This window comes from Tachypleus tridentatus, chromosome 12 (assembly GCF_004210375.1).
Source record: "Tachypleus tridentatus isolate NWPU-2018 chromosome 12, ASM421037v1, whole genome shotgun sequence".
In the NCBI taxonomy this organism is placed as follows: Eukaryota; Metazoa; Arthropoda; class Merostomata; order Xiphosura; family Limulidae; genus Tachypleus; species Tachypleus tridentatus.
In genome coordinates this window covers 15,565,250-15,588,104 of record NC_134836.1, presented here as the reverse complement: position 1 = coordinate 15,588,104, position 22,855 = coordinate 15,565,250, and the positions used below count along the sequence as shown (strand labels likewise).

At 30.8% G+C, this 22,855-nt stretch overlaps 1 protein-coding gene across 3 annotated transcripts in view; it reads left to right on the top strand.

Annotated features, from left to right (window-relative positions):
• Window positions 1–22,855, top strand: part of LOC143234966 (uncharacterized) — a 297,649-nt gene that overhangs the window by 255,302 nt on the left and 19,492 nt on the right. For all 3 annotated transcript variants that reach the window (XM_076472659.1, XM_076472658.1, XM_076472660.1), the window contains exons 8-14: window positions 1,936–2,119; window positions 14,609–14,804; window positions 15,762–15,838; window positions 18,342–18,543; window positions 19,454–19,534; window positions 22,186–22,305; window positions 22,619–22,843. In XM_076472659.1, coding sequence (XP_076328774.1) covers window positions 1,936–2,119; window positions 14,609–14,804; window positions 15,762–15,838; window positions 18,342–18,543; window positions 19,454–19,534; window positions 22,186–22,305; window positions 22,619–22,843 — 1,085 coding nt within the window. The remainder of the gene's footprint in view (window positions 1–1,935; window positions 2,120–14,608; window positions 14,805–15,761; window positions 15,839–18,341; window positions 18,544–19,453; window positions 19,535–22,185; window positions 22,306–22,618; window positions 22,844–22,855) is intronic.

Below are 22,855 nucleotides of genomic sequence, written 5' to 3'. Positions count from 1 at the left end.
TGTTGCATTTTATGTTATAGATATTATTTGCATTATTAATTTACTATATGGATTTAGGACCTAAATCTCAAAAGCTGTGAGATATTATTGGGTTTATGGCCAAAAACATCATTAAAAGTATGAGTAACAAACTCATTATTTAATTTCTGTAGTACATATTGGTGTATAAAAGACATACATATTAATACTACTAATAGATTTTCTTGTAACACCAAAATGTTCCATTTTATAGCTTCTTCAGGAGTGTTCGCTGAAACACAAGACTAACAGTACAAAGCTTCAAGCTTCAAATTGTTTAACTGACAAATTCTATTCAAAATCGTATGTACTTTTGACATATTAAGTAGTAAAACTTGTTGATGAAAGAATAGTACTGTTGAAATAATTAACTGCTACCTGTAATAGACAAACATTATTTCAAGATTACAGGGTGAAATAACAAAAAAATTAGGTTAAAAATGTTAAAATTATAGATACTTTTTTGTTCATATTCATTTTGGTGTTATAAGGTTATTTATTTTGAGTATTAAGAGTATGAAACTGCTAAAATGAAAGATTTTCTAGTCTGTGTAAAATAATACTCACTATTAAGTTGATTTTTATTTTCAATATAAATAGATAACTTGCTCTGGATGGAAGTTAATATTGATTATATATGATACACAGTCTTGTATCAGTTGTCACTTTGATGTCAGTCACAAAGCTTATAGTGCTCCAAACTATCACAAACCATAGCTAAGCCTTAAAGAAAACATTTGAATGTATTATTCACGTGAAAAATCATCCAATTAATGACAGTCAGCTTGTCACAGCAACATATTATGAATTTTTCTCAAATGCCACAGAGAATCATAAAGAGAATTCAAAAGTGCAACTAAGCATATGAAATCATTTCTCAGATACCACAAATTAGGTATTTACTGCATTAGGTACCTTCTCCACCACTGAGTGAAATTTTGGTAGCTACAACCACATGCTGTGTCACTGTACATATATTTAGAAACAGACTGTACAAGGCTGATGTGTATGTTAAGATACTAAATAAAACACATTTTATTTACACAAAATACAAAACACATCCAGTGGATCAACAATATATGAAGCAGTATTCTACATTTTACACATTTGGAGAGAATCTGAAATCTGTCTTGACTTTCATACAGAAAAGCTGCCATACATGGCATTGATGGAACTTGTAGCATTTGTGCTAGGCATTTCTTTATTTTCATATTGATAATATCTCATATTGAAATGAAATATTACAGACTAATAAAGGTGTAAAGCCACTTCTACCAAATGTTCTTCTACAACTATAAGCTGAATTACATAATTTGTGCTACATATTACACAGTGGATCATCAGATGCCTATTTTTAACAGAAAAATGAACATTGGGAGAGAATCTGCCTTTACTTTGTCATAGCTAAAAATATTATAAATTCCAATCAACCTGTCATATAAAGGAAAACAGGAGTATGTGTAACATTGAACTTTGGTGAAATGATATTTTAACACTTCTTAACACATCTTTTATTCAGAGCTGAACAGTTATAATTTATGTAGTTTTCATTATAATTACAATTTCTGATAAACTTCTTTAAAATTTGAGAAGAATGATATGTTTTTGCCCAGAAATGTTTCAACTGTAAACAAATTAGTCTTTCTGGAATGTTTATAAAATAAATTTGCCACAGCATCACATTTATTATAACATACAGATACCTGTAGAATCGCGATTATGATTTAAGTTGAGAGGAAGACAAGAAAGTAAATTTATAATAGTTGTTAATATGTACACTAACTGGAAAAAGTGAAGGAGGACATGTGCCCCTTCTGTATTATGTGTCAGGTGCCTACTGATATGTATCTTTATCATGATTCTGGTATTTGATTCTGCAACAGATAAGATAATAAGTATATGTCCTTTTGCTCTTAGGTGGTTTGTCTCCTGATCCTGGGGTACTTAATGTTCTTTCTCAGCCTGAAGATGAATATTCAGTTGATTTTAGTAATTCTGAAGCAGCTGGAATATTGATAGGCTCAGCTTATCAGTGCATACAATTTCAACCATTTCAACAGAGTTCGTGGAGTGTGGTTTGTGATGCATCCTTGAAAGAAGTGTAAGTTGGTTAATATGCAGAATGTTAGATATTCATTAAATGATTTACCTATATTAACAAAGCATTTCAGCTTACATAATATTATCTATGCTATGATGTCATATATCAAATTCTGTTTTAATTGTAAAAATAAAGTTAATAAAGCATTAAAACCCATTTGGTCAGTAATGAGTCAACCTTCCTAACATTCAATACATATATTTAAATAAAAAAGTGGTTAATAAAACTATATAAGAAAAGTCACCTTACACCTGGTAAACTGTTTCAGAAATCTGTACCTTTTGTTAAATGCTTAATATTAAACTTTTACACTCGACCAACTTAATGTATGATGTATACAGCACTAAGTTTTAACTTATTTCAGTTTTCTTGTAGTTGTGATTTTTATATCATTTCTCTGTACAATCTCTGTTCTAAAACATTAAAAGCTATGCTCATGGCTTTTTCAGTAATTTTTCATTGTTGTAATTTGTCATTGTGATACACTTTTCTTTTTGGAATGTTCTTTGCTATACAAATAGTTTTGTATTTTATTCTTCCTATTTTACTTTTTAATAATATTTCTTTTTTTCAGTCTTGTTTGTGGCTCTTTATATTGTTACAAACATGACTTATGCTTGTTTTACTGATGCCTTTATTGCTTGATTTGCTTGAAAAACTAGTTATTACATAATAAACTAAGGTTTCTTGATTCCTTATCCCATCGTTTCCCAAATATTTTGTCATCCACACCCTATTTCAATATATATGGTTTCTTGCACACACTTTGTTTTTCTAAATGAGTGAAAGAGGGAGTTAAGTTATGAGATGTAATACACGGATATGCATTAAAATGCTATATGTGTTATAGTAATTACTCATTACATTCAGTAATACAAAATATCTGAAAATGTTTAATTTTGCTTTATTGCACAAATGCAATGGTTCCCAACCTGGGGTCCCTGCACCTCTGGGAGATAATACCATCTCATTGAACAAGAAAGTTTTAAATGCTGCTGTTTTTTCAATTACAGTCTCAGTTATATATAGCTTTTATTTTATAGTGATGGGTAGCACGACTGATCATACCCTAATCATTTGCGTCTGCCAAGAAATCATTTGCACCCACTACCCTACACTTTAAGAAATGCTGCATTAAGTTGTGCAAGTTTAGTGAAATTTATTAATTTATTTGTCATTACATAGTGTTTTGAGTAAGTATTAACTATATATAAGAACATTCTTTGGCTTCTGTATACTTATTGTAGGAAACAGACTGTTCTCAGCTGTATAGCCTTTCAGTGACACAACAGTATGTCTTGGAATTCCCCATGTTAGAAACTGGATTTTGATGCATGTGGTGGGCAGAGCACAGATAGTCCCTTATGTACTTTGTGCTTAACTACAAACAAACAAATCAGCTATAAAAAATTCTCAGAGCTATTGTTAATATACAAGTTGAATCTCAAATAGTTTCTCTTATGGTGTGTTTATTTGACATAAAAGGAGGAATATTCTTTAAATGTCATATTTTTAATTTTTCAGTTTCTGAAATATAAAGGTTTTCAGATCATGTTCACAAGAATATACTTGAAAAAGACATTTCAGAAAGGTAAAGTGTTAAAAAACAAAATGGCTGTAATTCATAATTAAAAATAAAGAGCAGATTAATGTCTTATGTGGCACCACAAAAATCTAATATTTACTATACATGGGCCTACTGTAGTGAGGAGCTAGGCATAAAATAAAACAGCAAAGGAGAGTTGTAACCGTAAAAGGAGGAGTACAATGAAGCTGCTTATTCAAAAGTTAATGATGGACTCTTGTTCTGGGTGGCATTTTGTTCTGAAAGTGGTTTTTGTACAATAAATTGAAGTTGACCCTTCCTATTCTCATGATTTACAAAGTCCATCGGTTGTATGTGGATGAGAAATTTTGAGGGTCTGTTTGAGTAATCTGATAGCTCATAGGCCCTTGGGAGATGTCTTTGACTGATATTGCATGAACTTCCATTTCTTCTTGAATTTTTAGAGTAACAAGCATGTTGGCTTGAATATGAGACTGGATACTCTATTTTCATGTCATCAGCATAGAGATAGTTTTTTCCTTATATAGTGGTATGAACATGTTAACTTGCTAATATGCAGAATTTACCTTGGCAGTTTTCTCACTCTCCATATCTAACTTACATTATAGCTGTTTCTTGTAATCATCACATATTTCATGCAAAATTTTTGGTAGTAGACTCTGTAACAATTTTGGAACATTGTATTTAAAATAAAGTGCTGATGAATTGCCCAGCCATTTGCAGACTCACAGTAAAGATATATTTCATATAATCCATTTGGTTTGTCATGTACCATTCACACAGCTACAAATAGTTAATTTCTTGTTCAGTTATGTTCTTTGGGAGAAGCTTTTGAAAAAGACTTATTTTGATTTCATCAAATTAAATCCATGCAAACTAACATGCTTACAAGTTTGTTTTTTGTTTTGTTTTTATGTGGGGTGTCTATTAGACTGCAGTGTTCTTGATTCACTTTCAGTGACAAAGTGTTAAACATTCTACTGTCTCTAGTGTGTGATTGATTGCTGGTTGAATCCCATCTTCTCCATATTACCAATACATTTCAACATTATAGATTGTCTGTTCTCTCAAAATGATAATGATTCATGCCATACATGTTTCAATAATTATTTAATAGAAGGATTTTTCATCAGAAAGTACTGTAATGTAACTCTCTCAGAAAGGATTACTTTTGGATGCCATCTGTACTTCAAATCACCAGGGCCAACTGAGTAGCAGCAAGAAGGTCAGAGCCTTAAATATTTGTAGTCACAGATTATAGAGATTACTTAGGCAACATTATTAGATATGCAAATTATTGTTGCTCGTGGAAACTATTTTCTATTTCAGCTCCTTTTTCGTGCCCTATTCACCAATAGGGTAAAGTAACAAAATTCATTTTAGGTGAATTGTAAAATTCTTTTGAAAAATATTGATGGCAAAAGCTGTTACAAAGACATAAATATATATATTAATAGTGTTGATGTTCAGGTACAAACTCAAGAATGAATTCAAGAGATTTTTGTTCTCTGTAGATGATATAACTTAAAGTATATTCTTGGAGATATAGTATCTGTTTGTTTTATTGCAATCTTCTTTTTTCTTAGTATTATTTTGTGATTTTATGATACAGTTGCATTTGTAACATACAACCAGGACATATATACGGGAGTCAGATAACATTGCCAGGTTTTCCTGTAAACTGGGAATATTGTGATAAAAGTGTAATAACACTAAGTTATTGTTATAATTAACATATTTATGGTTCAGTAGTTGATGTCTGCAAACAAACACAAGATACAACTTCTAGTAATTGAGCTGATTTTCTGGGAAAAGAAGTGAGAAGTTCTAACTTTACTCTTCCTCTCATACTTTGGTATAATATTTATCACTGTATAGTTATTGTAAGCAATTTAATGCTTAATTCTTCAATGGACTTTTTAGGGCTCTTTAACACCTGAAAAATATTAGACAGTTGAGTACTACATACTAAAATACCAGGTTCCATAGAGCTTTAGTTATCACAAGAATATTAGCACAGAACTTAAAGTTTGCCAACTTTCAATTATTATGTTCATATTAGTTGAGAAAATAAACCTTATGGACACTGGGGTGTTGATAAGTGAATCCAAAGTGCAGAGAAGAACTTTGAAGCTAAGTTATTTACAGAGATGCCAACCATAACGATTTGAGCGTAACCATTACGATTTTGGTGTATACACTACAACTATACGCTCATACAGACAAATATTACGACTTGTTGCAACTCCCAAATTATTATATATTATATAGGCCTATTCAATAAAGTGATAAATTGTTCCCCCAGGGCTTGAAAGAGGTGAAAAGAAAATTTCTAGTGAGATACAAATAAATTTTGATAATAATTAAAAGATATCTTCCAAATGGCTATTTGCGATAATCATGTTTGTGCTTGAAATAATAAAAAATATTTGTATCTCCAACGTCTACCAACAGTTTGAGTGCGGTGCTTCACCATAATGGTACGTGGGGGAATCCATAGTTACGTCATCAGTGCTTGTCAGCCATTTAGCACTCGTGTAGATGAATACTTCTCATTTTCTAAGTGGCATAGAAACACCAATGCGATCGTTCACGAGATGGAAAAAAAGAGGTCTTGTTCACCAGATTGTCTTGTTTCTGGCAAATCTAAAAGGACTAAAACTGTGAATCAAAAATTTAGGAAAGAGTATAGTGCAAAATATCCGGTCATTGCATCAAAAGTCAGTGACAGTCATGCATTTTGTACAGTTTGTCACATCGATTTTTCTGTGGCGCATGGTGGGATAAACGATTGTTCCAGACATACAAAATAGGCATCTCACCAACAAAAGGCTGAGGCAAAGACAAAAACGATGCAGATAACGACATTTATGAGTAAGAATTCAGAATATGAAACCATAAATGCAGAAGTGATGTTTATGCAATTTGTCATTGCTCATAATTTACCCCTAGCTGTAGCTGATCATGCAGGACATCTATTCAGAAAAATGTTCCCAGACTTTGATATAGTGAAAAAATATGTGTATGCAGTCAAATTGACAATATTGTTATAACTCCAAACCATCCAGAGACATTCTCATGAAAGCAAAGGCTGCAACAGCTGCAAAACTATTACAATAAGTGTCATAAACATGATATACACTAGTCCTTAGACGAAGGCTTTTTCTGCTTATTGTTTGTGCATGTTCAATGTTGTTTTACCAGTATGTTTGTTACTCTGAACTAAATAAAAGATATAATTTCAAAATAATTTTTATAAATTTATTTATTAAACACACAAAACACAATCATAAATGAGCAATCTATAGCAGTAACAAATAATAATGGTTATAATAATAATATAATAATAAACAGCTTAGAGACATTAGTCAGGCCTAGTAGCCGCAAATGATAAAGGGCTCTGTCTACAATCATTACGCTCAGTCATTTGAATTAGTTGGCATATCTGTATTTGATATCATTGTAGATACAACAGTTATTAAATGAATGAATGCTTCATTCACTCAGCTTCAAAAACTTCCAAACTAGTTTGCCTCATTTATAACATCAAAAAACCTAAGTGAGGATGAAAAGGACATTACATGAATTTGAGTTTAACTAATATTCACAATTCTGACATAGATGCAATTAAATTTAAAGATGATCTTCAATTTATTGTAACTATGCTGCTTGAATCTTTCCAGAGTTTTCACTGTATTCACAAAAAAGCATGACATACACTGCTGGCCAAAATCTTAAGGCCAATGAACATAAAGATAAAATATACATTTTGCATTGTTAGACTCAACTACTTATTTGAGTAGAGCTTTAAAAGACGAAAATAAGAAAAGGGAATATAAAAATAAAAACTTTTTTAGCATTTAATAGGGAAAATGTGAACACTCTGAAATTAGCCTAAATACTAGCTGGTCAAAAGTTTAAAACCATACCAAAAAGAAGCCCTAAACAGGGAAGGAAATGCCCAACAACAGGTCTCAGTAGTGAGTTGCACAGCTGTCATTGTGAATAACTGCAAACATTTGCTTTGGCATGATCGATGTAAGCGTTTGCAGAAGGCTGGCTGGAATGTTATTTCAAGTGGTGAAGATGGCTTCACGAAGATCATGCACTGTTTGAAATTGACGTCCATTTCTATAGACTTCCCTTGCCATCCACCCCCAAACATTTTCAATGGGGTTCAGTTTGGGCAAACACGCTGGATGGTCCAAAAGAATCACGTTATTCATCAAGAAAAAGTCCTTTGTCCTGCAGGCATTGTGGATTGCAGCATCGTCATTTCCACACAAGTGAGGGCCTTCAGTCAATAAGGATGCTCTCTCCAACATGCCAATGTTTGATGCTCCTGTATAACCTGAAGCTCCATTGTTCCATAGAAGGAGAAAGCACCCAAAATCATGATGGAACCTCCTCCACTGTGTCATGTAGAAAATGTCTCTGGTCAGATATCCTTATCGTGCCAGTAACGTTGGAAGCCATCTGGACCATCCAGGTTAAATTTTTTCTCATCAGAGAACAAAACCTTCATCCACTTTTCTACATCCCATGTTTGGTGCTTCTCAGCGAAGTTTAACCGAGCTGTTTCATGGTGTGGAAGGAGTCGTGGCCTTTGAAGATGTTTACAGTTTTTAAAGCTTTTCTCTCATAGATGCCATCTCATTGTTCTGAAGCTGCATTCTGCATCAATAAGGGCCTTAACCTGGTTCAATGATCGGCTGGTGTCTTGCTGGACAACCTGTCAAATCCTCCTGGTCAATGCCGGCAAAATTTTCTTGGGCTAACAACTTGAAATTCTCGTTCCATATCCCTCAGGGTCTATTAAGAAATTTGTAAGAGCAGTTTTATTATGCCCAATCTCACCAGTGATGGCATGTTGAGAGAGACCTTGCTTTTGCAGCTCATTAAATCTGCCACATTCAAACTCATGTTTATACCCAATGTAACACAGGAGGTGACAGTGGGAGATGTTAACAATGGTAATGCTTGAACACAAAAGACTAAATTTCGTTACGTGTTTCCCAATTAACACTTCGTTTCAGTATGGTCTTAAACTTTTAACCAGCTAATATTTAGGCTAATTTCATAGTGTTCACATTTTTCCTATTAAATGCCAAAAAACGTTTTTATTTTTATTTTCCATTTTCTTATTTTCATCTTTTGAAGCTTTACTCAAATAAGTGGTTGAGTCTAAAAACGCAAAATGTATATTTTTTCTTTATGTTCATTGGTCTTAGGATTGTGGCCATCAGTGTATTTATTTTCCAACACATCCATAGCTTTAAGTATTATATTGATAATTCTTGCAACTGTTTCATCAAAATAAAATGAAGCTTCTCAGCATTCATGTTGATTAAAAGTATATTTGCAATCAACAATTGTCTAGAAATTAGTTTCTTTTCTCCCAGTAGCATATGAACAACATACAATTAATATATTAAATTATGCTGATGCTATAGAACAGTTTGCTTTTGATATAGCGATGAAAGTTAAATTCTAATCTAAATAATTTCAGCTGAAGAACATAACTTTACTAAACAAATAGTTGTGTAAAGTAAGCAAGCCTAGTTATCAAATATTACATGTTGCTATTTTAAATTGACCTGTAAAAGTATGCATGTTTATTAATTCATTCATGACTAGTCCCCAAGTAGCACAGTGGTATGTTTGCAGACTCACACTGCTAGAAACTGGATTTTGATACCCATGATGGGCAGAGCACAGATACCCCATTGTGTAGCTTTGTGCTTAATTCCAAACAAAAAAAAAACATTCACAACTGTTATTTTTTATTAATTCTTTCACAAATATTATTTTATCTTCCTTTCATTTGGATTGCTAAAGTCAAACTGTACTGGTAAGAAGAGTTTTTCTCCATTGTCTCGCTTTGGTCCTCAGAAAATCCTAAAGCCAACTTTGCTGAAAGCTGTTAAAACATTTTAAACCCAACAAATGTACACAGACAAGTTGCTAATCATTCTTCACACTGGGAGGCTTGTGGACATTAGATGTTCTACATCAATTTGTTGTTTCTCAAAATGACTGTTACAAATTTTATGGCTACTGTCAATCAATGTGGGCTTTTAAAACAGTGTTTGAGGTGATTAGAAACAGGTTTCACTGGTCTTGATTACACTTTTGATGTGGTCACTACAATTTTCAACAACATCATGGGCAAATGCACCTCGTTTCAAATTAATTGAGATTCATACTTTTGACAGTGACTGAATAGTCCATGTCTGGAGAACCAGAAGTGAGCAATATACTCAGTACAATATTGTTGAATATGATTATTTTAATGACGGTTTAGTTATGAAGTAGAATAGCAACGGTATGAATGCCCATTTAGAGATTATTGTATTTCAGAGGGACAGATTTATTGCATATTGATATATTGACATCATATATAGTTAAAAATCATTACAATTATAAGACCTTTCTTATTTGATGTATTTATTTTTTGTCATGTTTCAAATTTTTAATAGTAAATTTTATTCAATATTAATTTGCAAGTTATATCTGAGATTCATGTAAGTGATGTTGAATCTTCAGATATTATGCTCCTGAACTTTTCAGACGTATTTCATTAAAGACTTATCTCAGCTTAAAGTCAGTGTATCCTCTTTAAATTAACGTTTTCTTAAAATGGTTTTAAATTTATTTTTAGTAGTTTTTACAACTTAACCTTTCATTTTGAAATTGTTACTTTGATGGCTTTATTTGAGACCCATTCCTTGGATCTTCCATACTTTTGTTGGACAAAAATGTTTTTATTCTCAATAAGTAATTCTGATCACCTACTATGTTTCCTCATTTTCAGTTCTTAGAATACCTGGTTATCAATCTTAACTGCTGTGGATTTTTTGTCTCTGGAACATTGAATTATTTTTTATGTGTTAGGTAATCTCTGATTTGTTTTGGAGCACTTTTAATACAAATAATGTTTTCTTTTAATAATTGTAAAGAGTTATGTCTTTCAATTGTTTCAACCCTTTTGTCATTTGGACTCACTATTCAGTTAGCTGAACAAAAGAATTTTTTTACCAATTTTTTCATTGACTATATTGTATCATTCAAAGACACTATAAGCTTTATGATTTTAACCCACTGTTTCTTCTATGCATTTCTAGTCCTTATCTTTTCTAGGTTCTGTGTAATTTCTTCTCTTATTGAGTTTCATAAGAAAATGCCATTTTCAGAGGACTGCCTGATTTCTATTTGATTTATCTTCTTTCCCATCAGAAGTAAGGATTGGCCTCAGTTGAGTCATGATTTTCAAATTAATTGTAATAACATATCAACCATGGTAATTGAGTTTTATATCTGTAACACCTTTTTGAAGATGTGAGCCATATTTAACCCTTTCACTGTTCTGTGCATCATAATATGATTCCCTACTTAACTGCTCCTCACATTACACAATGTTTTAGTTTTTCTTACCACTGTTAGAAATTCCAGCTGATATTTGGCTGTACCAGTGACCAATAGATGTCAATGCTGATGCCTATACATAGTGATAAAAAATTTCCATATAGTACACATTAGGCATTTCAGTGATTTATACTTGTTTGCTAAATTTTATATTTATGCATTATAGTAGTGTTATTAATGGCCTTCACTGTGCCAGTGTGTGAGATTACAGAGGGTGCAATACCACATCTGGAAAAAAAACAAATAAGTCCAGCTCACTCTCCTGTTTTATCTCACCATCAATGAGGGTTACTCTGGCCCAACTGATACCCATTCTCTCCTCACTACCATGTTCAAACAGAGATCATTACATGATTATATGGTGTTTATTCTTTACTTTTGCCTGCTATATCAAGAGTTTATGAGATTTTTTTTTACATAGGAAAGAGTGTTTCCTACCACATCTGAGCAGTGAAAGTGGTAGTAGATGATTGTTTTTCATTTCAGGATAGCAAGTCAACTTGTTTTGTTTTACTGTGAAAGTATATTTTTGGTCTGACTGATAAGGAAATTGTTGGATCGTTGTCCCCAGATCTTTATTGTGACTGAGGGAACTTTGACAAATTTTAAACACTAAGCTTCAAATATATTATTGCACAACTTATTTTAAAATACTTTTAGAGACTTGCATTCCTGTGCCTGCTGAATAGTGAGACACTATGAAGTTTCTTTATTATTATTATTTGGCTTTCACTCAAGATGTTTGTCATGCCAGATTTAACACTCATATGGAAACCATTCCACTAATCCAAAAAACTATAATAGATAACATGGTAAATACAGCATATAACTTATAGTTTTCAACCATTTTAGATTGAATACTGCTTTAATACTGACTGTGTGTTTTACTTTTTACTATATTGTTAGAGGTTTGAAAACATTTTTAGAGAATTTAAAGAAGTTTATTATGTGATAAACTTTCAAGTTACTTGAATATGAGTTATATAGTCTAATCATCACTACATTATTGTAATGACTTTGAGTGCTTAGCATTGATTTTACCTCTAGGAAATTTATCTTACAGTACATGCTTCTAAAGACTAGAAGTTTCTTCTTTACTGGATCAGACATGTATCTGTATTCTGAAAGAAATGTGCAGATCCTTGAGCATTTTTTACTGCTATTTTTTTACTTTGGTTAGAACATCTTCTCTCCACTTTTGTTTTACTTGCTACTTATTCACAGATCTAATATTCTCAATTTTTTAATTTCTTCTTTTTTTCCTTGTGTAGCAGGGGTTCTTTCCCATTGCATAAACTACTGGAAGGTTAAGGTAATATATTATTCCATCAAGTTGTGTAGCTGATTGTCATACAGACTTAAGTTCAACTCAGATCATGTGCCTAACAATGTGGCCCTGATCTTAAAGATATCTGTGTTGTGTTTTGGACTTTGGGATTTTCTGTCAGATACCTACATTTGTGACAAGATATGCTGATACTTCTTTTTGTGGATCTTGGTTGGGCTTAGTGGTTGGAGTGCTGGACAGGGGATTTGAAGTTCCCTGATTTACTTCCTGTTGCTGCTGAAAACAAAATTGCTTTCTCCACTTTGGATTTGGGGGTGCATTATAAAAGTGGTAATTAAATCTCACTATTCAATAAAGGTAGCCCAAGAGTTTGTTTTTTTTATAAGTACTCACCTCTGATATTATGTGTGCCCTCACCTCCCTTACTCAATGTACTTTACAGTGTCAGTGGGTTTAGGATATCTTTCAAACAGTTTCAGTAACATACAGTCATGTGAAAAAGTTAGGACACTCTATGTGAAGCCTGTGTATTTTTGTACCATTTTTGGATACACAGATATTTAATCTCAATTTTAACAATACTGAGAGATTATAGGAATATAACTAAACAATTAAAACTGAAGAAAAGACTTTTCAAGATCTTCTGTAAAATGTAATTTTACAAAAATATGTATTCTAACTGAGGAAATAGTTTGGACACCCCCACATTTATACCCACATAAAATGGCTCAACTCACACACAGGTGTATCACACCAGGTGCACGTGATTAGAAGATCATTACTCAGGATTTTGAATGAAACTTGCCCTATTTAAACCTCAGACATTTAGTTTGGTGTGCTCCTGACTGTTGAAGAGAGAGTGAGCACCATGGTGAGAGCAAAAGAGCTGTCTGAGGCTTTCAGAAGGAAAATTGTAGCAGCTTATGAGTCTGGTAAGGGATTTAAAAAGATCCCAAAAGATTTTTAAATCAGCCATTTCACTGTCTGGAAAATAGTCAACAAGTGGAGAGCTTCCAAAACAACTGCCAACATGCCCAAGTCTGGTCGTCCAAGCAAGTTCACCCCAAGAGCAGACTGCAAGATGCTAAAAGAGGTCTCCAAATACTCTAGCAGGTCATCATGGGACCTACAGCAGGCTCTGGCTACCCTCTACAATCAGAAAGAGACTGCACAAGTGTAAGTTGCATGTGAGGTGTGCAAGGAGGAAACCTTTGCTTTATAAAAGAAATATCAAGGCCAGACTGAAGTTTGCCAGGGAGAATGTAGACAAAAACCAGGACTTCTGGAATAATGTTCTTTGGACAGATGAGTCCAAAATTGAATTATTTGGACACCAGAACAGAGGACATGTTGGGCGTAAACCAAATACAGCATTCCAGGAAAAGAACCTCATACCAACTGCGAAAGTTGACAGGTGGAAATGTCATGGTTTGGGGCTGCTTTGCTGCAGCAGGACCTGGACAGATCACAATCATAGAATCCACCATGAATTCTACTGTGTATCAGAGAGTGCTTGAGGAACTTGTGAGTCCATCTGTAAGAAAATTAAATCTGAAGTGGAACTGGACCCTGCAAGACGACAATGACCCAAAACATACCAGTAAATCTACCAAGGACTAGCTAAAAAACTAAGAAATGGAGAGTCCTGGAATGGCCGAGTCAAAGCCCAGATCTTAATCCCATTGAGATGCTGTGGGGTGACTTGAAATGGGCTGTACGTGCAAGAAACCCCTCACACATCTCACAGCTGAAAGAATTCTGCATTGAGAAGTGAGGCAAACTTTCTTCAGACCGATGTCAGAGACTGGTAGATGGCTGCAAGAAGTGTCTCACTGCAGTTATTTCAGCCAAAGGAGGGTAACACTAGCTATTAACTACTCATCAACATCATTGGATGAGTTGAAGCTATAACACTATACTTATGTTAAATATGAATAGAAGAAGTTATTAAAACCAGTTTGCATGCAGTAGAAAAAGTGACATAAAAATTGAGGTACTTGTGCAAAATATATTTTATCACAATAATGTTTCAACAAGCAAATAACATTTTGCTTGCATACATTTGTTTATTTGAAGTTTGACAAAACCACTGATACATTAAAAGTGTTTTTAAAATGTTTTTAGTATAATATATATATGTATAGTTTCAACTACTAAGTTACTTAAACCCATTATTAGATTATTTAATAGCTTATTTTATTCTATCTAGACCACCCTTTAACTTCCGAGTTGATGCAGACAAGGGGTTTAATTTCAGTTACACAGATGACTCATTTGTTTGTCAAAAGAAAAATCACTTTCAAATAACAGTTCATGTACAGTCTATTGGAGATCCACAGTTTATTAAAACTTCTGATGGTCTTAAAAAGATAGACAATTTCTATCTGCACTTCTATGGAGTCAAGGTGAGAAGAGACATTAAATAAACAGAGCAGTTGGTTTCTAAAGTGTCTAAGCTAAAGAATGAAAAAAAACATAGGTGTTTGAATTTGAATAAAATAATTCAAAGAAGGAGGAAATTTGAATGCTTAATATAATTTGAAAGGTAATGTGTAATGGTCAATTCTCTAACAATTAATCACCAGTAAGATAGATTGGAAATCTTGTAATCATGTCATAGTCAGAGCTGATTGTTTTACATCATTCATTACAATATAAAACATATATAATATATATGTGTGTGTGTGTCTCTTTTTTTCATTCTTTTGCTTTATATTCTTCAGACTAAAAGTGGCAAATTACTTACTACTCAAGTAATACTTTCTTAGTGATTTATATTTGAGACATATTTATAATTACTTTTTTAAATATTGCAAATAACCAAATTTAGCATTATAAACATACATTACATTTATATATGTATCCACAATGAATTATATTTTGAGCTCTAATAAAGACAGTCTTTCAAGATACACCAAGAAGTTAGCAAAATGACAAATGTAACTTATGGATATACATGGTAATTTGAATATGCATATTAGATGTACATACTAATATGGAATGTACATATTGATATTGATCTACATACTAATTTGGATGTATATAGTAATTTGGATATATATATATGTTCTAATTTGTATATACATATCTAATCTAAAACTACAAAACTGATAGAGGAATAGCTTTAGTTGCATAAACTTATTGTAGAATTTATATTGTTATTTTAATTTTTATTCTGATTGGTTGTTCAATGTATTTGGTGTGAAAATAAGCGTGCTTTGCATAATTGAATATTTTGAACTTTATATAGTTTACATAGAACTCAAAAATGATTCATACAGTAATGATAATGTTCATTAGAACAAAATAATATACACTGCTTTTTGGTTTATAGTTTCTCTCTTTTCATTTGATAAATTTAGATGGAATCATTAAATCAGACAATCAAAATAGAACAGTCTCAGTCTGATCGCAGCAAGAAACATTTCAATCCAGTCCAGTAAGTTAATACTTGTATTATTGTTGTATTCTGATCAAAGGAAATAAGAGACTTACTGCTTATACTTGTCCAGATTATGTAGGAACAAATGGATTAATTAGTCATTGTTTAATTTCTGTAATGCATATTGGTGTATAAAACACATTTTAATACAGTAATAAATGATTTTACACTATCAAATTTTTTTCATTGGATACTCAATGTTTCTTTAAAGGCTTTTCTGTTTAGAGATGTATGGTATGAACTGGCAATAGACACTGTCATAGAAATCTTACATTTTTATCCTTCACAATAGATATATTAGTTTTGACAATAAATTATATCTCTGATTAAGTGGTGTTGCAATGGATAATATATTAACTTTTTTTTTATACATGTTTCTGAAACATCAGCACTTCACTTATATCTGGCTTACATACATTGATAACACATCTAGATTATAGAACCGTGGCCTTCCTTCTTTAATCAAATTTTTAGACATTCTAATTCCCATAGATCCAATATCCATTTTATCCTGAATCATTTAAATAACAAAAGTAGTATTGATTTTCTTATGTTAGTTTAATGATCAACAATGACAATAATGTACAATCTAACTTGTTTCACAAACCAAGAAGTAAAAAAAAACCTCTTTTTCTTACCTTTAATTCCCATTATCCCAAAGCTTCCTACATATGTTCAGTTATTGAAGAATTAAAAATAATTTATCACTTTTTGTAATGAAGAAAATACAGCATACTCAACTATTATTATGCCTTCTGAACATTGAATATCCAACTTTTTACATTGAGGAAATTTTCAAAGAATTTAATGCACAGAAATCAGCATTGTACCTTCAATATGAGAAAACACAGATAAACAAAGAGGAAAGAACATATATTTCAAAGGTAATACAAAAATGATTACTTTTACAGTACCTGTAATTGAAGAAACTATTTCCAAGAAAATAAAACCTATAATCAAGAAATTTGAACTACTTAAAATTAGAGAATGGCTAGGTCTAACCTTTAAAAGCCAACTTTCAAATTCTCTGCACATTATGCTATAATATGATAAAATAACTGTCTTACAGAAACATGTTTGCAGTCTAAAGTTGAGTGTCTTGTCAATAGTGTTGTTTACCAACTTGTTTGTAATATTTGCTATCATACATGCATTGAAGAATCTGTAAGTATCCTATGTCCAAGGATAGAATATATTGATTTTCTTTATAAATAACAACATAAAAGAAGCACAAATGCCTTATCATTTTTTTAATTATCATGGATAAATAATGCCTGACATGAGTCCTCCATTACATGTAAAATTCCTTATCAAAGCCACCAAGTACATTGATAGAAAATTAAAGAAGAATAGAGAATAAAAGCTTTCTCATTTACCAGCTATGACCACAAATTAATAAAGACAAATGATAACACATATAGTTATAATTATTTATTTTTTTCATATTTTGTTATTTCAATTTGTAACTTAAGCATTACTTTTGTTTAATATATGTAGTATTTTATTATTTCAACTATGAGCTTTACTAATTAATATATCAAACACACTTTGCAGAAATGAATGCTTTAAATTTAAATACAATTCATTATTTGAAGCAACTGAAGCTTCAATTGGACACTCAAAAGTTTAATATCACAGCTTATTCAGGAGTGTTCCATTAAAACAAAAATAACAAATTTGATATTACAGGGTCTTTATTACTATTGTTAAAATAGATTACTATGCTGGCAATATCTACACATAAACTACATGGCAATACCACATAAAATTTTATACATGTTTTTACAGAAATAAGTGAGAATAGAAATCAAACGAAGAAACAATTGGATTGAGAATTTTTTTAAAAGTCAGATATTCTGAATATTTTATGCAGTAAAGTGGATTCACTTTATATTGTTGCAACAGCAGATTGATAGTTTGTAGAACTCTGGTTTTGTTAGTGATGTTCAGGGTAAAAAAAAAGCAATTTTCCACATTATTCCTGACTAGTTATTGAGTTTGATGATTTAAAGAAAGAAGTGATAATTCCAGAAACATCAAAAATAACTCCAAAGCCAAGAATTAAATTGTGATTCATTTTCCAACAATACATCTTCTGCAATTTTAGTTATTGTTATATTATGCTTTAACAGAATGTCTGCTTTATAGAATTAAATGTTGATGTAAACATGCAAAGCATAACTATTTAGGGCATTTGTAATTTTATTATGGATTTATATCTAAAGTTGAAATAGATTGTATGTGGCTTAAAAAGCATTTTTACAGTAAAATAAAACAAAAGTATCTTTCTTCTGGTATCAGTCTAACAAATTGTAATACAATTTAAAAATTATTTGTAGATATATGGGTATTTTTACTATAATAATAAACATAAAAGCTGGTGTAAAATATTGTTCTATTTTACATCTTATACATTTTTTCATATACATATTGTTTAAGTTAATGATGTCAGAGTCTTTGTTCAGATCTTATATTGTTTTTTTTTATAATGTACATGTAGAATTGAGCTTATACCTAATCAAGTTGTCAAAACAACTGTTGGAAGACTTCATTTCAGTGAAACAACAGCAAATAACATGCGTAAAAAGGGTAAACCCAACCCTGATCAACGTTACTTTTATCTTGTTGTCAGTATTTGTGCACATGTTGGTGACCAAATATTTCCTGTTGTGTGTCACTCATCTGAAAAACTTATTATTAGGGTAAGAATGTATATTTATAATAATGCTAAATTTAATTATTTCAAAGTATTATGAGCAAAAAGGTTGTAATATTTTAACACAGTAAAAATGTATTAAGTGGAAATTACTAAATTATAATTGTTTTCAGAACCACTTCACTCGTATTCTTACATTGAAATTAGAACATTATAATTGTGTGAAAAAATTGTAAATTGGAAAATGAGTTATAAATCTGAGTAAAATTGAGTGAATGTTGTTGCTAAATTGAGATATATTTCAGTCTTCATCTATAAAAATGTATGACTGAAAATGAAATTACTGCTATACTCAAGTGAGCTCATACTCAAGTTTAAAAGAATTCTATAATTTTATATCAATATTGAGGTCTTATGGATACAATAGTTGTGGTTATTAGAGTCAGTCATAATTTACTGTCAGTAGTCTGAGTAGTGTGGTTGGCAAGTAGTTGTCTTAATTAAAAAAAAACTGCCCATGTGAGTTTAAAGATTTAATGTCATCAGAAAAAAACGTATAAGTTAGGCGGAACAAGTAGCATGTTTTTTACAACACTCCAAGTTTTAAATGTACCAACACTTCTTAATGAATATTCTTCAATCTTTATCTTATTATGACAAACCAAACCTGTGTAGATGTATAGTCCGTAAATAGTCGTAAAATGTAGATAAAGTAATCAAAGAGTTGATAACTGTCTGATACAAATAATCAATACTTTTAATTTACCCAGTATTATTTATTTTTTAATTTTAAAATATATGGTTCTCTCTAATTAATAAAACTTGATAAAATTGTTAATAAAGTCCATTCTTTTTATATATGACCTTCTAAAATAAAAAACATCTAAACATTTTTATTTCAAGATATATTGTGTTAATATTTTCATTTCTTTCTGACACAAATATTCTCCTTTTAGGCATCAAATCCTGGTCAGTTTGAGAATGATGTAGAATTGTCGTGGCAGAAAGGACAAGTGCCAGACTCTATATTTCATGCTGTAAGTTTCACATTTTTCTAGAAATATTTGTCAAACTTTTGACCATTTAACAGGTGATAAGTAAATATTTCATTTAACTTAAATTCCATTTTAAAATGTTTAACGTGTGTTTGATTTTCCAATTTTTTCTTTATAGAAGTTGTTTACATATTTTATACATAGATTGTAAAACATTGTAAACTTTTTAACTTCTATCAAAAAAGTATTCCCTCTATATGTTATCTATACGTAGTACAGTATAATCCTTTTGAATTACAAAACTATTATGTAATACCAATTAATGCATAAGAAATAGTAATAACACGAAAAATAATAATGCATAAATGATTAAAGAATTAACAGTAAAATACAAAAAGTATAAAAATTCGTGATTAGTTTTTGACAGACCAAACTTATCACTCTCAAGGAATGATGTAAAACTGTTTTCAGCATCTTGTACATTAAGTTTAAAATGGGTCAGAAGAATCAAGTTTCATTAATGGCAGTAGAGTGCAAAAACTAATTTGGAAAAAAACTATTTCCAACTTATATTGAGTTCAAACTCCATTTTACTGTTGAACATGTTTTTGCTATTTTTAAATGATTCTGTTGATTCTCATATATTGTGCTGATGTAACATTTTGGATTTCTCAATGATTTTTAATTGATTGTAAATGAATTTGTAGTTGGCTGTTAATGTGTGATGCTATAGCCAATTTTTTAGCTTCCTTCCAACAAATATACTATGTTTTATTTGACAAATATAAACATGGTATAAGAACAAGGAATTGAATTAGTATCCTGTCTATTGCAGGTTTCTGTTTTATCTTTATTTTTTTTCATATTTATTATAAAGTCTATTCACTGGCTTATAAGCTGGTTTTATTTTGTTTTAAAATAGCATCTATTTTGCTTGATATCAAAATGTAGTAGGATATTGGTAGATAACAACAATCTCTTAATCTGTTCACATTTATTAAGTTTTTTCTAGCACCATGCCTTTTAATTTTGTTGAATAAATTAATTATGAAGTTTGGTTTCAATCCTTAGAAAACAGCAATATTTTTTATGTAGTTTAACTCATTATGAATGCTCCTTTTTGTTACGACAAATTAATTGGATGAAAAACCCATTTCTGTGTATGATAAACAGTTTTAATACCTTGCTCTTTTAACAAAATTGGTCAAATAAAAGAATGTATTTCAACTGGAGTAAAGTTGCATAAAGGCCATGTTGCTGTTCAAATAATCAACCACAAAATTAATTTTGATCAATCAAAAGTCACTGTAGAACCTAAATAATACCATCAATGCAACATAAGACAATCAATACAAATACTTAGAATTGTTTATTTTCCATTAAACAATTGGCTATCTGTGTTGTGCCCACCATTGGCATAAAAACCTGGTTCAGACTTACCATTGAACCACTGGGAAACATATTTAAAACTAAAGAAAACATGTTCAATAATAAAATAATAAACACTGTCTCTTCTGTGGCTATTTTAACCCCAACATATGAGATTCTGAGAACAGTTTAACTCCATTATTAGAGAATGATAAACTTGACCTGTTTAAACTAGTCAATAGGTTTTTGTATGTTTTATTAATTTTTTATTCATTATTACTGCTTTTTATGAATTTGCACAAAATATTTTTCCTTGTCTAAACAATAGTTATTACGATGTATTAAAAATTCTTTACATATATAAGTTGTATCTAAAGGAAAGATCAAATGCTGTTCCTTACTAAAATTCTCTAGAACAATATTCCTTAAAAATGTTTTTTGACTTCATTATTGTATTGGATTTAATATTATTTTAATATCTAGGTTTGTTTCAGTTTAATATATATTTAGAAATATAAGTGACATATATTGTTAAATATGTATTGCACAAGTCATTTCTGTTCTCTAACTTTGTAGAAGATTCTCAAGTGTAAGCATCAACAATATATGTTTTACAAAAACACTAGACATTGTGGGGCCAACTGAATTTTCTAGAATCTTGCCTTAACATTTACAAACTGATGCACTGAGAGACAAAATATTGTTGTTCAGCTATAATTTTGATTAACACTTATTAATCAGAAAACAACAGAGTTTAGCCAGGAATGTTTATAGATTTCAAACATTACAAATCATCTAACTTCAATGAATTAACTTTGGATGATATTATTTCTATAAGGACTTTAAATATCTTCTTCAGTAAAAGGAGAGCTTATAAACTGAGTTAGGCTGAACAAGAATAGAGCTGGATAACATTCTCATCTAGTAAAGTGTATCAACATAAAATTATTTTGCTCAACATGGACCTGGACCATTAATAAAATATTCAGTTACAGACCAGATAGAAGACTGGATATTGTTTATGAGTTTGTAAAATGTATGTATATAAATAACTATTTGTAATAACAGATATTATAAATTGTATTTTTTTTTGCATATAAAAATATAATTGTGTTAAGAAAGAAAATTGTGTGTATCAGTCTTGTTGGCAAATATAGTAAATTTAATACATATCGACATTTAATTAACTTCTAAATCAAAATTAAAATTTCCAGCTATTTCAAATCATAATACATAACATAATAAACTGGAGACTCGTCCAGATAAATTATAATACGTAATAGTTATGCATCTGTAATTAAACTCTTTTTTTTTTTTACTTTTAGGGTCGAGTGGGAATAAACACTGATAGGCCAGATGAACCTCTAGTAGTTCATGGAAACTTGAAAATGACTGGTCACATTATTCAACCATCAGATGCTAGAGTTAAAACCAATATGAGAGAGGTAAAGGTATTGATTGTTTGAGTTGGTTCCAAACATTGCAAAATATTAATTAGTGCCTTAACAAAGATATGAAACTTTTAAATACATTTTATAATTACATGATATAATAAATAAAATAACACTATTAAATCAGAATTTGTTGTGAGCTTAGTTATGAAGCAGGACACGTTTACTATTCAAGTAATTATGATATATTTGTAAAAATAATTATTTTAGTATTTACCTATATGGGAATTTATTTTGTTTTTTAAGCAGACTAGTGACTTTTTGTGTAATAATTTTTAAACATGATTTAACTTTTGTTTATTAACAGCTAGATTCCCGTGAACAATTAAAGAATGTATCAAACATGCGTATTATAAAATTCTGCTACAGACCAGAATATGCTGAGCAAGCAGGACTATCATATGATGCCATTTCTGATACAGGAGTAATTGCTCAAGAAATAAGTTCTATATTACCAGATGCTGTTAAAGAAGCAGGTGACATCATTTTACCAAATGGACAAACAATAGACAATTTTCTTGTTGTGAACAAGGTACCATTTTTA